The 17,049-nt window shown below is 38.6% G+C and overlaps 1 protein-coding gene across 1 annotated transcript; it reads right to left on the bottom strand.

Annotated features, from left to right (window-relative positions):
* Positions 1-415: 415 nt before the first annotated feature.
* LOC132593061 (vomeronasal type-2 receptor 26-like) lies at positions 416-15,225 on the bottom strand. The gene is made up of 6 exons (XM_060281820.1): positions 15,098-15,225; positions 13,379-13,556; positions 12,189-13,037; positions 11,337-11,564; positions 10,482-10,608; positions 416-1,317 (listed from the first exon to the last, which is right to left on the bottom strand). Exons 1-6 carry the CDS (start codon positions 15,217-15,219, stop codon positions 416-418), a joined length of 2,406 nt encoding a protein of 801 aa, XP_060137803.1. The 5' UTR covers positions 15,220-15,225.
* Between the last annotated feature and the right edge of the window lie 1,824 nt (positions 15,226-17,049).

Below are 17,049 nucleotides of genomic sequence, written 5' to 3'. Positions count from 1 at the left end.
TGAGTCATCAGGCATTCTGCTCTGCAGCCACATAAAAGTCCAAGGATGGACAGGAATGTTTGAGAGGCAAAGAAAGACAAAAGGGTTGTCCCTTAAGAGTAAAAATGTCTTGAAAGTGTGGTGAGATGAGGGACTGGTTAAGTCCAGGGAAAGTGAATGGTATTTTATTCTATATGCAGGTCCCACTTTCTGAAGACAGTAAGTTCCCAGGTAATCATTTGTTACCGTAGGAGATTGTTTACATAACAAGCCAGTAATGCCCATTATTGCATATTATCTCCCTGCTCTACCACGCCTGAATAATCAACATGCCCTGATGGGCTTTTCATCTAAACATGATTTAGTATTTTGCAGGTGTGTATGGAGACACAAGTTTGAAATGAGCAAAGTAAAGAATAAGAAAAGTTAAATTCCTTCAGTTTGGCCTCTTTATCAGCTGTTTTCTTTTGTTCAAGTCAGGCCTAAGCAGAATAATGTAGCATTTGGGGGAAAAGATGCAGAGCAGTAACCCAGCACCAGAAGTCAAAATGGAGAAGATCTCCACAGCCACCATGTATTTCCCTTTTGTGCTCAGGTAGGTTGGGATAAAGGTCAACCATACGCTACAGAAGACCAACATGCTGAAGGCGATGAACTTGGCTTCATTGAACGTGTCAGGCAATCTCCTAGCCAGGAAAGCCACAATGAAGCAGATTGTGGCCTGGAAGCCCATGAAGCCCAGGACACAGTAGAACATGGTGACTGAACCTTCATTGCATACAAGCACAATCTCTTCAGTCATTGTGTGCATGTCTAGATCTGGGAATGGGGGTGATGTTGCCAGCCACACACAACAAAGACTGGTCTGAATTAGGGAGCAGGAAAGAACAATGGTAATGGCCAATTTATTCCCCACCCATCTCCTGATACTGGACTCTGGCCTGGTAGCCATGAAAGCTAAAATCACTATGGTGGTTTTGGCCAATATGCAAGAAACCGCCACTGAGAAGATGAGACCAAAAGTAATTTGTCGAAGGAGACAGGTCACCTTATTAGGCTTGCCAATGAAGAGCAGAGCGCAAAGGAAAGAGAGCAGGAGAGATATTAGGAGTGCGAAGGTGAGGTCCCTGTTGTTGGCTTTGACTATGGGAGTATGCCAGTACTTAATGAAGACTCTGAGTACCAAAAACGTGAGAACAGATAAGGAAAGAGCAGAAACAGCGAAACATAATCCCAAAGGTTCTTCATAAGATAAGTAACTTGTATATTTCGGAATGCAGGAATCATGTTGGTCATTTGGATACTGGTCTTCTGGACATTGAAAACACGCATCCATGTCTGGAAAGGAAAACATGGTTTTCTTTAAAATAAAAACAGCAATACATAGTGCACTGCAGTATTTAAGCGTTAGTACTATGAAGTCCTGAATCAAGGAAGCTCAAATGAATGTAAAAGCCAAGCTTTTTTCTTCAACAAATTACATTCAGTGGAGTTTCTTTGAAACAGTCACTGTTCTCTCTTGTAGGAAGCCGTTTCATTTGGTAGAAGAAGCATCTTCCTTATAGTAAATAAGTGTATTTATATTGGGGAAATCTTCTCATAACACAGGAACACAGGAATCTACCTTATAGCAGATTAGACTATTGATCTCTCTGGCTCATAATTCTCTCTGCAGACTGTCCATGGCTCTCCAGCATTTCAGATAGATGATGCTGGGATTGAATCTGGGACCTTCTGCATGCAGATCAGATGCCCTCTGTTTTGGATGATCTCGTTACCCAGTATTATGTCTGCCAAAAACCTCAAATTATCAGTGATCCGGGAATGCCCTCAGTCATCAGATTGGTTATAATGAATTCCACCATATTTCTCTGAAATCATGTTCTATATTATATTTGATTGGTTTTATTTTACTTCATTACCAACCCTTCCCCTTAAGCTTTCAGATGCCTTACAACAAAATATAGTACTACATTTAAAAACATTTTTGAATCATGATTCATATTTGGTGAGACTGTGCCATAGCTGCCAAGTTATCCCTTTTTTCAAGGGATTTTCCCTTATGCTGAATAGGCTTCCTCGCGAGACAAGGGAAAACTTGGCAGCTATGGACTGTGCTAATATTAAACAGTGTTGGGATTTCATTTATAATGAAATGTTTAAATGAATATTCAAGAAGATGCCAGAAGGATTTCTATTGGGAATAGTGCCAGTAAATTTAAAGGAAGCAGACAAGGTATTGTATCTATATGCAACAGTGGCTGTGAGGCTTCTGTGAGCGAAAAATTGGAAAAGCGTCCAGATACCAATGAAAACAGAGTGGCTAGCAAAATTAATAGAATATTATAATTTGGTCAAATTAATGGGGAATATTGGAAGGGTTTCAAAAGAAAAAAACGGAGAAAGAATGGAAGATGTTTAAAGAATATTTTTAAAAGTATATTGAAAAGCTGGAATTTATATCAGATTAAGACAAGTTCTGTAATTAACATATAGAGAAACAGGAAGATGAAAATGATATATGAAATATTAGTTAGTATTAGTTAGTATTTATAGTAAAGAAGGATAAGAAGTGTATAGAGATAACAGTATGCAAGAGAAAGTAATGGAATATAAAATAAATTAGAGCTGATGTGATTGGAAGTCTATCACATCGGGTGGTGGTGGGGAAAATGAGTATGTAGATGTGCGCAGTCAGTATTGTATTTGCAATTAAGAATGTATGTATGAGTGTGGTCAGGCTTGTAATATGTTTGTAATATATTGTAATATTGTTGATATTGTTGAATTTTCCTAATCAAATTTGTTTTAATTTTTTTTAAAAAGTTTTTAAAAGTTAACAACTTTTTTAAAAAAATAAATAAACCACCCACATAAAGCCCTTACAGAAATTTTTACAAAAAGATACAATGCCGTCACTGGTTACATCAGCAATGGTTATGTCACCTTCGAAATAGTAAAAACAAAACAAAAACCAACAATCAATCAATGCCTGTGGAACCTGATATATACATCAATATTTTGGATTAATTCCAATGAGCAGTCAGAAACAAAATAGATGCACTGGTACTGCTTTGTACAATGAAATGCAGGGATCTCTTCTCTCTCTGTGTTATCTCCACACCTAACTCTTACCTGCTCTGGAGGGCGGAGGGAAAATCCAGAGTAGATTTAGAAGGTTCCAGGGCTGTTCATGAACAGAACTTCAGGTATAGGGTGGTATAGAAATAACAACAACAACAACAACAACAACAACAACAACAACAACAACACAGAGACGGGGGAGGGGAAGCTAAAAAGTCATTATCCGAGCACATTATATTTGAAATTTGAACAAATGCTCTACTTTGCATTTCTTACCATTCTGATTTGAAATCTTCCCTTCAGGACATGGGAGGCAATGATAGCAGCAAAATGGCTTCCCTTCCAACTTTATCTTACTATACCCTGGATGGCAATTGTCATTACACACAGAAAGGGGTTGTCCCTGTCAATAAATAAAAGCAGAAATGTTCTATAATGACCATCAATTCTATTTTGGGAGTTTTATATTTCAGTGGTTTCTTCACAGTTACAAATGGTTTGACCAAATATTTTATTAGTGCTTTTCTTTATTGAAGAAGTTCTGGATCTTGTTTCTCACCATTGCTCATCTCAGGGCAGGTAAGACCTCTTAATACACACCAAAGCAGATAAAGACACAATACATTATCATTATTATTTGTTTGTTTGTTTGTTTGTTTATGAATTTGTTTATGAATTGCTACTCATGAGGCTTCCTGAAGAAATTTGCTACACTATAAAAACAGATTAAGAACAACTGGATATATAATAAAAGTGAGAGAGTTGTATAAATAAAATAACAAATTACCATTTCAAATAAATTCAGATCCAATGTTCTCAAAACACTAGAACTCAGGGATATTCAATGAAGCTGAATGTTGAAACATTCAGGACACGTGGAAGGAAGTCTGTCTATCTGCATGGCTAGGAAAATATGTGACACTTATTCGTACAGGATACAATGATGGCTTTAAAAGAGGATTAGACAAACTAATGGAGGATAAAGCTAGCAGTGAGTACTAGCATGATGGCTGTGTTTTCACTCCCCTGTTAAAGCCACAATTAGACCCATGTTGTTGTTTTTTAATGGTTCAGGTTCTCCTACCAGGTTGGAGACATCCTCCTGAATGCTGAAATTTGCACAAGACCTACCTGGAGTCAGGTTCCACAGGCATTGATTGATTCCTAGCCAGGAAAGCCACAATGAAGCAGATTGTGGCCTGGAAGCCCATGAAGCCCAGGACACAGTAGAACATGGTGACTGAACCTTCATTGCATACAAGCACAATCTCTTCAGTCATTGTGTGCATGTCTAGATCTGGGAATGGGGGTGATGTTGCCAGCCACACACAACAAAGACTGGTCTGAATTAGGGAGCAGGAAAGAACAATGGTAATGGCCAATTTATTCCCCACCCATCTCCTGATACTGGACTCTGGCCTGGTAGCCATGAAAGCTAAAATCACTATGGTGGTTTTGGCCAATATGCAAGAAACCGCCACTGAGAAGATGAGACCAAAAGTAATTTGTCGAAGGAGACAGGTCACCTTATTAGGCTTGCCAATGAAGAGCAGAGCGCAAAGGAAAGAGAGCAGGAGAGATATTAGGAGTGCGAAGGTGAGGTCCCTGTTGTTGGCTTTGACTATGGGAGTATGCCAGTACTTAATGAAGACTCTGAGTACCAAAAACGTGAGAACAGATAAGGAAAGAGCAGAAACAGCGAAACATAATCCCAAAGGTTCTTCATAAGATAAGTAACTTGTATATTTCGGAATGCAGGAATCATGTTGGTCATTTGGATACTGGTCTTCTGGACATTGAAAACACGCATCCATGTCTGGAAAGGAAAACATGGTTTTCTTTAAAATAAAAACAGCAATACATAGTGCACTGCAGTATTTAAGCGTTAGTACTATGAAGTCCTGAATCAAGGAAGCTCAAATGAATGTAAAAGCCAAGCTTTTTTCTTCAACAAATTACATTCAGTGGAGTTTCTTTGAAACAGTCACTGTTCTCTCTTGTAGGAAGCCGTTTCATTTGGTAGAAGAAGCATCTTCCTTATAGTAAATAAGTGTATTTATATTGGGGAAATCTTCTCATAACACAGGAACACAGGAATCTACCTTATAGCAGATTAGACTATTGATCTCTCTGGCTCATAATTCTCTCTGCAGACTGTCCATGGCTCTCCAGCATTTCAGATAGATGATGCTGGGATTGAATCTGGGACCTTCTGCATGCAGATCAGATGCCCTCTGTTTTGGATGATCTCGTTACCCAGTATTATGTCTGCCAAAAACCTCAAATTATCAGTGATCCGGGAATGCCCTCAGTCATCAGATTGGTTATAATGAATTCCACCATATTTCTCTGAAATCATGTTCTATATTATATTTGATTGGTTTTATTTTACTTCATTACCAACCCTTCCCCTTAAGCTTTCAGATGCCTTACAACAAAATATAGTACTACATTTAAAAACATTTTTGAATCATGATTCATATTTGGTGAGACTGTGCCATAGCTGCCAAGTTATCCCTTTTTTCAAGGGATTTTCCCTTATGCTGAATAGGCTTCCTCGCGAGACAAGGGAAAACTTGGCAGCTATGGACTGTGCTAATATTAAACAGTGTTGGGATTTCATTTATAATGAAATGTTTAAATGAATATTCAAGAAGATGCCAGAAGGATTTCTATTGGGAATAGTGCCAGTAAATTTAAAGGAAGCAGACAAGGTATTGTATCTATATGCAACAGTGGCTGTGAGGCTTCTGTGAGCGAAAAATTGGAAAAGCGTCCAGATACCAATGAAAACAGAGTGGCTAGCAAAATTAATAGAATATTATAATTTGGTCAAATTAATGGGGAATATTGGAAGGGTTTCAAAAGAAAAAAACGGAGAAAGAATGGAAGATGTTTAAAGAATATTTTTAAAAGTATATTGAAAAGCTGGAATTTATATCAGATTAAGACAAGTTCTGTAATTAACATATAGAGAAACAGGAAGATGAAAATGATATATGAAATATTAGTTAGTATTAGTTAGTATTTATAGTAAAGAAGGATAAGAAGTGTATAGAGATAACAGTATGCAAGAGAAAGTAATGGAATATAAAATAAATTAGAGCTGATGTGATTGGAAGTCTATCACATCGGGTGGTGGTGGGGAAAATGAGTATGTAGATGTGCGCAGTCAGTATTGTATTTGCAATTAAGAATGTATGTATGAGTGTGGTCAGGCTTGTAATATGTTTGTAATATATTGTAATATTGTTGATATTGTTGAATTTTCCTAATCAAATTTGTTTTAATTTTTTTAAAAAAGTTTTTAAAAGTTAACAACTTTTTTAAAAAAATAAATAAACCACCCACATAAAGCCCTTACAGAAATTTTTACAAAAAGATACAATGCCGTCACTGGTTACATCAGCAATGGTTATGTCACCTTCGAAATAGTAAAAACAAAACAAAAACCAACAATCAATCAATGCCTGTGGAACCTGATATATACATCAATATTTTGGATTAATTCCAATGAGCAGTCAGAAACAAAATAGATGCACTGGTACTGCTTTGTACAATGAAATGCAGGGATCTCTTCTCTCTCTGTGTTATCTCCACACCTAACTCTTACCTGCTCTGGAGGGCGGAGGGAAAATCCAGAGTAGATTTAGAAGGTTCCAGGGCTGTTCATGAACAGAACTTCAGGTATAGGGTGGTATAGAAATAACAACAACAACAACAACAACAACAACAACAACAACAACAACAACAACAACACAGAGACGGGGGAGGGGAAGCTAAAAAGTCATTATCCGAGCACATTATATTTGAAATTTGAACAAATGCTCTACTTTGCATTTCTTACCATTCTGATTTGAAATCTTCCCTTCAGGACATGGGAGGCAATGATAGCAGCAAAATGGCTTCCCTTCCAACTTTATCTTACTATACCCTGGATGGCAATTGTCATTACACACAGAAAGGGGTTGTCCCTGTCAATAAATAAAAGCAGAAATGTTCTATAATGACCATCAATTCTATTTTGGGAGTTTTATATTTCAGTGGTTTCTTCACAGTTACAAATGGTTTGACCAAATATTTTATTAGTGCTTTTCTTTATTGAAGAAGTTCTGGATCTTGTTTCTCACCATTGCTCATCTCAGGGCAGGTAAGACCTCTTAATACACACCAAAGCAGATAAAGACACAATACATTATCATTATTATTTGTTTGTTTGTTTGTTTGTTTATGAATTTGTTTATGAATTGCTACTCATGAGGCTTCCTGAAGAAATTTGCTACACTATAAAAACAGATTAAGAACAACTGGATATATAATAAAAGTGAGAGAGTTGTATAAATAAAATAACAAATTACCATTTCAAATAAATTCAGATCCAATGTTCTCAAAACACTAGAACTCAGGGATATTCAATGAAGCTGAATGTTGAAACATTCAGGACACGTGGAAGGAAGTCTGTCTATCTGCATGGCTAGGAAAATATGTGACACTTATTCGTACAGGATACAATGATGGCTTTAAAAGAGGATTAGACAAACTAATGGAGGATAAAGCTAGCAGTGAGTACTAGCATGATGGCTGTGTTTTCACTCCCCTGTTAAAGCCACAATTAGACCCATGTTGTTGTTTTTTAATGGTTCAGGTTCTCCTACCAGGTTGGAGACATCCTCCTGAATGCTGAAATTTGCACAAGACCTACCTGGAGTCAGGTTCCACAGGCATTGATTGATTCCTAGCCAGGAAAGCCACAATGAAGCAGATTGTGGCCTGGAAGCCCATGAAGCCCAGGACACAGTAGAACATGGTGACTGAACCTTCATTGCATACAAGCACAATCTCTTCAGTCATTGTGTGCATGTCTAGATCTGGGAATGGGGGTGATGTTGCCAGCCACACACAACAAAGACTGGTCTGAATTAGGGAGCAGGAAAGAACAATGGTAATGGCCAATTTATTCCCCACCCATCTCCTGATACTGGACTCTGGCCTGGTAGCCATGAAAGCTAAAATCACTATGGTGGTTTTGGCCAATATGCAAGAAACCGCCACTGAGAAGATGAGACCAAAAGTAATTTGTCGAAGGAGACAGGTCACCTTATTAGGCTTGCCAATGAAGAGCAGAGCGCAAAGGAAAGAGAGCAGGAGAGATATTAGGAGTGCGAAGGTGAGGTCCCTGTTGTTGGCTTTGACTATGGGAGTATGCCAGTACTTAATGAAGACTCTGAGTACCAAAAACGTGAGAACAGATAAGGAAAGAGCAGAAACAGCGAAACATAATCCCAAAGGTTCTTCATAAGATAAGTAACTTGTATATTTCGGAATGCAGGAATCATGTTGGTCATTTGGATACTGGTCTTCTGGACATTGAAAACACGCATCCATGTCTGGAAAGGAAAACATGGTTTTCTTTAAAATAAAAACAGCAATACATAGTGCACTGCAGTATTTAAGCGTTAGTACTATGAAGTCCTGAATCAAGGAAGCTCAAATGAATGTAAAAGCCAAGCTTTTTCCTTCAACAAATTACATTCAGTGGAGTTTCTTTGAAACAGTCACTGTTCTCTCTTGTAGGAAGCCGTTTCATTTGGTAGAAGAAGCATCTTCCTTATAGTAAATAAGTGTATTTATATTGGGGAAATCTTCTCATAACACAGGAACACAGGAATCTACCTTATAGCAGATTAGACTATTGATCTCTCTGGCTCATAATTCTCTCTGCAGACTGTCCATGGCTCTCCAGCATTTCAGATAGATGATGCTGGGATTGAATCTGGGACCTTCTGCATGCAGATCAGATGCCCTCTGTTTTGGATGATCTCGTTACCCAGTATTATGTCTGCCAAAAACCTCAAATTATCAGTGATCCGGGAATGCCCTCAGTCATCAGATTGGTTATAATGAATTCCACCATATTTCTCTGAAATCATGTTCTATATTATATTTGATTGGTTTTATTTTACTTCATTACCAACCCTTCCCCTTAAGCTTTCAGATGCCTTACAACAAAATATAGTACTACATTTAAAAACATTTTTGAATCATGATTCATATTTGGTGAGACTGTGCCATAGCTGCCAAGTTATCCCTTTTTTCAAGGGATTTTCCCTTATGCTGAATAGGCTTCCTCGCGAGACAAGGGAAAACTTGGCAGCTATGGACTGTGCTAATATTAAACAGTGTTGGGATTTCATTTATAATGAAATGTTTAAATGAATATTCAAGAAGATGCCAGAAGGATTTCTATTGGGAATAGTGCCAGTAAATTTAAAGGAAGCAGACAAGGTATTGTATCTATATGCAACAGTGGCTGTGAGGCTTCTGTGAGCGAAAAATTGGAAAAGCGTCCAGATACCAATGAAAACAGAGTGGCTAGCAAAATTAATAGAATATTATAATTTGGTCAAATTAATGGGGAATATTGGAAGGGTTTCAAAAGAAAAAAACGGAGAAAGAATGGAAGATGTTTAAAGAATATTTTTAAAAGTATATTGAAAAGCTGGAATTTATATCAGATTAAGACAAGTTCTGTAATTAACATATAGAGAAACAGGAAGATGAAAATGATATATGAAATATTAGTTAGTATTAGTTAGTATTTATAGTAAAGAAGGATAAGAAGTGTATAGAGATAACAGTATGCAAGAGAAAGTAATGGAATATAAAATAAATTAGAGCTGATGTGATTGGAAGTCTATCACATCGGGTGGTGGTGGGGAAAATGAGTATGTAGATGTGCGCAGTCAGTATTGTATTTGCAATTAAGAATGTATGTATGAGTGTGGTCAGGCTTGTAATATGTTTGTAATATATTGTAATATTGTTGATATTGTTGAATTTTCCTAATCAAATTTGTTTTAATTTTTTTAAAAAAGTTTTTAAAAGTTAACAACTTTTTTAAAAAAATAAATAAACCACCCACATAAAGCCCTTACAGAAATTTTTACAAAAAGATACAATGCCGTCACTGGTTACATCAGCAATGGTTATGTCACCTTCGAAATAGTAAAAACAAAACAAAAACCAACAATCAATCAATGCCTGTGGAACCTGATATATACATCAATATTTTGGATTAATTCCAATGAGCAGTCAGAAACAAAATAGATGCACTGGTACTGCTTTGTACAATGAAATGCAGGGATCTCTTCTCTCTCTGTGTTATCTCCACACCTAACTCTTACCTGCTCTGGAGGGCGGAGGGAAAATCCAGAGTAGATTTAGAAGGTTCCAGGGCTGTTCATGAACAGAACTTCAGGTATAGGGTGGTATAGAAATAACAACAACAACAACAACAACAACAACAACAACAACAACAACAACAACAACACAGAGACGGGGGAGGGGAAGCTAAAAAGTCATTATCCGAGCACATTATATTTGAAATTTGAACAAATGCTCTACTTTGCATTTCTTACCATTCTGATTTGAAATCTTCCCTTCAGGACATGGGAGGCAATGATAGCAGCAAAATGGCTTCCCTTCCAACTTTATCTTACTATACCCTGGATGGCAATTGTCATTACACACAGAAAGGGGTTGTCCCTGTCAATAAATAAAAGCAGAAATGTTCTATAATGACCATCAATTCTATTTTGGGAGTTTTATATTTCAGTGGTTTCTTCACAGTTACAAATGGTTTGACCAAATATTTTATTAGTGCTTTTCTTTATTGAAGAAGTTCTGGATCTTGTTTCTCACCATTGCTCATCTCAGGGCAGGTAAGACCTCTTAATACACACCAAAGCAGATAAAGACACAATACATTATCATTATTATTTGTTTGTTTGTTTGTTTGTTTATGAATTTGTTTATGAATTGCTACTCATGAGGCTTCCTGAAGAAATTTGCTACACTATAAAAACAGATTAAGAACAACTGGATATATAATAAAAGTGAGAGAGTTGTATAAATAAAATAACAAATTACCATTTCAAATAAATTCAGATCCAATGTTCTCAAAACACTAGAACTCAGGGATATTCAATGAAGCTGAATGTTGAAACATTCAGGACACGTGGAAGGAAGTCTGTCTATCTGCATGGCTAGGAAAATATGTGACACTTATTCGTACAGGATACAATGATGGCTTTAAAAGAGGATTAGACAAACTAATGGAGGATAAAGCTAGCAGTGAGTACTAGCATGATGGCTGTGTTTTCACTCCCCTGTTAAAGCCATAATTAGACCCATGTTGTTGTTTTTTAATGGTTCAGGTTCTCCTACCAGGTTGGAGACATCCTCCTGAATGCTGAAATTTGCACAAGACCTACCTGGTTAAAGATGCTTGGCCAAACAATGCCATCTGCAGAAATGGTGAACCCATTGTCCTTGGCAGCCAAGGGGTCTACTTTTCCAACTTTGACTCTGAGAAAGGATTGGTTTGGGAATGTGACCCAGTTTACAATATCAAACCCAGCGACAACTTGCCCACTTTGATCAAAAGTAAATTGTTCGCCTGCACTGTTGTTAAATGAGGCACTTCTCAGATAGTGGTGAATCTAAATGGAAGCAAAGAGACACAATCATAAATGCACAATAACAGGCAAATATAGTGATGGCAATGACCATTTGGAAACTATGGTTAGTGCTCTTGCCTACAGAAATCAAATCTAATGAATAAGTAAAATGAATTGGACAAATGGAAATATAGCTCTCTTTTAGACATCACTGACAATTAAGATTATAAGTCTGACCATTGTGGGTTGTTTCATAGTCTTCACTGGGAAATGATTGCAGGGGAGCAATATCAAATTGGATCGGAAGGGAAACTATGGCAAAAATACCATTCCGATGTCAACACTCCAGCCTTAAGTTGTAGATAGACATTTACTGGTCTTCTGTTGAAATTGCATTTATGATGGATTCCTCTGTAGATATACATTTAGGACATTAGCTGCCATGGCTGTAGAATCAGAAGCACCCACCTCTCTCCATACATTACTGTTAATTTGCATTTACATAATAAAGGTGTGGCAGGCATTGACATATTGCCTTTGGCCAGTCATGCTCATTTCAAACAGTATGCTGATTCTCTGGCTTAACCTTCCCAGTGCTGACTTCCCTATTTTTTTACAAAGATTGTGGAGTTGGGGAACAACATTGAAAGGCACTTAGAATATTACCTGCCACAACTGCTGTTTTAGAAGAATCCCTCTCCCATCATATGCCATTGCTCTGTGTCCGAATTTGGATGAATGCATGGCTTGCAAAGCATGCGCCACAGCATACACAGCATTGTAGACACTGTAGCTGTGGCCAGTCATGCTCATGTCAAAAACAGAGGTAGGAAGAGTCTCCAACTTCTCTTCTCCAGTACACATTTCCTCATCTGTGGTGTCATCCATGGGGAAAGAACATTCAAATGCCATTTCCCAAAAGAGCATGATAAAACCATCTTCCTTTTCCAAGGTAGGATTTTTCATCTGAAGATATTCCAGGAATCCGAATACCTGCTTAGAAGGAACTGCAAAGGATAAAGCTCCATGGAAGGCCTCTAAGTCCATCATTCTTTGAAAGGGAACTGATGTGAACTCCATCTGGGCTGTCATAATCCAGACTTTACCTTTACTATTCATTTTTATGCCATCATATCCAGCAAGCATTGTTCTAAGAATGACTGTGAACTGAACATCACCATGTATGATCACAGTGCTGGCACTGCTCCTCAGAACAATACTGTTTACCCGAGAAAAGCCATTCATCATTTCATCAAAGTTACTGGAAAAGGATTCTTTTGGCAGTTGTTCTATAAAATCAAAGCATATACCTCTTTGTGAAAACATGGGAAGCACATTCTGTATAAATTTCTCTCCACTTTCAATACTTATATAAGCCACCCCAATCCATGTCCACTTAAAATGCAGCAGCAACTGAAGAATCCCCCAGGTCTGATGGTCCTCATTGGGGAACATCTGGTTGAAGAAAACAGCTTCAGGCTTGCCATTGGTCACTGGAGCAGAGCCATATACAAGCTAAGAAACAAAATGAAATAAAATTGGGAGATAGGGGAGTTTGTGTCTAATATACAATTTCAGTATCACAACTAAACCTGAACCCTAAACTAAGAACTAGAAAATTAATCATATCCACGAGTTTCTGGAGCTGGTTGGGAACTACCTACTCAAGAAGAGAAAGTATTCACCAATATCCCCACAAATGAAATAAAGAGAAGAATTATTTTCCTTGATTACATCTTTTTGACTTATGAACACCTTCAATCCTGGTGCGTTCTACCTCCAAAAACAAAAATTCACATAGAGGAGAATTGGGGAATAAATTAGTTGTAAATCCATGTTTGATAAGCACATCCTACCTGTGGTATCTTGTAGGTGCTAAGAATGTGTGCCATGAAATGACAGATGTGAGAATTTGGTCCTGTGATAACAGCTATTGCGTTGTCTTGGGCATCACACTTGAAGTTAGGGATAAATCTTCCCTGTGTGGAGAGAAGGTCCATTGAAGCGAGGTAGGTCCAGCTTGCTTGGAAATAGCTATTATAGATGTGTGTGCCCAGGGTAATATTAGGCAACATTTGTGGATTTTCATTGATCTCCTTTACAGCATATACCAAGGCCAAGATATGCTGATAGTTTTGGAAAAAGAGTCTGCAATGGGATTGGCATGCTGTGTCAAAGTGCATCTACTTCTGAATATAAAATGTGTAACATTTGATTTCAATATATGCCTGCTAATAACATTGCTTGTGGTGGGTGGGCGCGCGCGCACACACACACACACACACACACAAAGATAATATGTTTGCAGTGCAGAGAATTGTGAAGAAGCATTGGTATTCGTTCCAGTATTAGAGATTTCAACTTGTTGGAATTTTAGGAAGTGCTATGCATATATACCTATATATTTATATGGTTGCATATCTACATATATAGTTTACATATGCTGTATATCACACCATTGATTAAATATAAGGATTATAGAGATTAAATAGAAGCCTGAAAATTCCAGTTTACTGGAACAGGTATTGTGGGAGTGACTGCAAGCACAATCTGTGGTTGGAAAAGTCTACCTGGACACATGGTAAAGGAAACCCACAGAAACAACAGCCAAGGTACAACTAAATAAACAACTAAATCTTTGTCAACAATGCATTGAATTTATTGGGGGGGGAGAAGTAGCTTGGTGAATGAAGAATCAATGAATAATATTATCTAGGGCAATAATGAGAGTATAAAAGTATACTGTAAGGGGGAAGGCTTACAGGGAACAACCCCCCCCCCTCATCAGGTCGAGTTCCTCGCCAAGCAATAAGTCAAGCACAGGATCAGGTTACAAGAGCCAGGAAACAGAAAGGGGGAACCAAGGCTCTGACAGCATCAGAGAGCCCTTGCTCCAGGGGGAGGGAGAGAGAGCAGTGGAAGAAGGGACCGGCAGACAGTCAGCCGGAAGGCCATTCCCCCCCCCCCATGCCAGACTTCCAGGCTGCTTACCTGGTCCTTCAGGGGCAAAGTTACCCCATTCAGGACCAGGGAGTCCCCCACACCTGCCCTCCTCCTGTCTCCCACAAACAGTGTTTCTGTCTTGTCAGGATTCAACCTCAATCTGTTAGCTGCCATCCATCCTCCAACCGCCTCCAGACACTCACACAGGACCTTCACCGCCTTCACTGGTTCTGATTTGAAAGAGATGTAGAGCTGGGAATCATCCGCATACTGATGAACACCCAAGCCAAACCCCCTGATGATCTCTCCCATTCCAATGTTAAATTAAGTACTTCAAACAGCAATTAAACCTGATCAAAGTTTTGCCTATCTACAGCTCAGTGATGTAGGTAGGCTGGAATGTTGTATGCATCCCAGCCAACCTCCATCAATTATAACTTGTGGTATGGAAATCCTGAATCCTACAGTGAAAGAGCTAACTTAAAAAATTGAGATGCAGCCGCATCCAAGAAGAATCTAAAAGCAGATCGACTGTCTTTTTGGCAATCACTCCCCCACCCACATAAACCCAAAGACATCAGATCAGAATGCCTGTGGATATTATGATATGATTAAAAACAGCTACTTCGTACATGATATCATCAATCAGTTTCTCAGATGGATGTCCTCTGAAATCCATTGAATCAAATGTCATGTAGATCTGAGAAATAATTCCAGCAATGATGAGATCTCCTGAATGATAATAATTGTGCATAATAGAAAGAGGAGTGTCAGCAGTGTATGTGGCAACAGGAACACTGCATATCATATAAGGCAGGAACACTAATATTGAGACCACGAATAGTACCATATTGACTGAAAATCTACCTCCCAGTCACCAATTTGACTCGTCTAACATGATTATTGAAATAGCAAGAACAATCACACCATAGGTTGATTTGGAAGCCCTGACAATGAAAATAATCAGAAGGGTGGAAGGCTATAAATCTGTCTCTAGACCCAGCTCCAAATGGAGCAAGGAATATTAACGACATCATTCAGACTTCATTGTTTTGCCGTGTTCACTGGAAATCTATAGGGACTTGAAAAGAAGTAGAATTAACCATGGCAATTTTGATGATTATAGGCTGCATGAGTCAATACTGTTGTAGTTTCTCTGTGCTAGTACAGAGGAAATGTAGTTATTACAGCTCAATAGAAGCCGCCTGTGGTCATTTATGGGATTGCAAGTGGCAGGTGAGCTAAGAAAAAGCAAGATGAGGCCAACAGAAAAATAAGGCAGGAAGGAAAGGAAAGGAAAGGAAAGGAGGGAGGGAGGGAAGGAAAGAAAAGAAAAGAAAAGAAAAGAAAAGAAAAGAAAAGAAAAGAAAAGAAAAGAAAAGAAAAGAAAGATTGATTTTTCAAACTTGGGCTGGATTTACAAAATGAGAAAGAAGCAAAATTCAAATGGGAACTTCAATTATTATGAAGCAAGATGAGGCCAACAGAAAAATAAGGCAGGCAGGCAGGCAGGGAGGGAGGGAGGGACGGAGGGAAAGAAAGGAAGGTAGGAAGGAAGGAAGGAAGGAAGGAAGGAAGGAAGGAAGGAAGGAAGGAAGGAAGGAAGGAAGGTGTTGTGTATTGAGTCAAAGGATTTTATCTCTGTATTATTATTGTCTGTATTTGCATTAGGATAAAGTAACTGCCTTTTGGTTCCAGAGGGTACAGCTACTATTGGTTCATTTAAGCTGCTGTATTTGGATCCTCTGTCTTATTGGTTCCCTCCAAAAGGCAGCACTGTGATTGCCTGATATTGTTCCCTCCAAAATGTATCCCCTTCTAGCTAGTTCCCTGTCCCTATAAATGTAGCCTTCCTGCCCTCACAGTCAGTCTTGTTCACTTTAATAAAGAGCTGTTACTAGAGAACTGTCTCCAGCATGTTTTGTCAAGAGAGCTGAAATCACAAACCCCACGTCACAACAGAAGGAAGGACTTGAAATGAAATAGAAGGAGGAGAGGAGGAGCAGTAGTTTGGATTTGATATCCCGCTTTATCACTACCCAAAGGAGTGTCAAAGCAGCAAACAATCTCCTTTTCCCTCCTCCCCCACAACAGACACCCTGTGAGGTGGGTGGGGCTGAGAGACTTCAGAGAAGTGTGCCTAGCCCAAGGTCACCCAGCAGCTGCATGTGGAGGAGCGGAGACGTGAACCCGGTTCCCTAGATTATGAGTCTACCGCTCTTAAGCACTACACCACACTAGAATTAGCCATGGCAATTTTGATGATTATGGGACACGTGAGCCAATACTTCTGTCATTCAGTTCAATTGTCATGGTAGGGGGACACAGCTGAACTTGCAGAGGAGCAAGAGGACTCAGTGAGCACCGGGAATATTTAGGAACCTGCCACCCTGAGGAAACCATTGCATAGTGCCTCATGGGCGATCTGTTCCTGTGAAGGCTTAATACAGCCCTCAAGTACATTTGATGCCCCTTCTTCCAAGACCAGCTTAAGTAGGAGAGGCTTGTGAATTGCAGTTTTCCAGGAAGGTCTGGACATTCACCCCCTTTTTTTACTTGAGAGTTCTTTTGGAAATATCTGTTC

This window comes from Zootoca vivipara, chromosome 12 (genome assembly GCF_965207765.1).
Source record: "Zootoca vivipara chromosome 12, rZooViv2.hap1.1, whole genome shotgun sequence".
NCBI lineage: Eukaryota > Metazoa > Chordata > Lepidosauria > Squamata > Lacertidae > Zootoca > Zootoca vivipara.
Note: the sequence above shows the minus strand (reverse complement) of the source record. Positions and strands in the feature narration are given on the sequence as shown.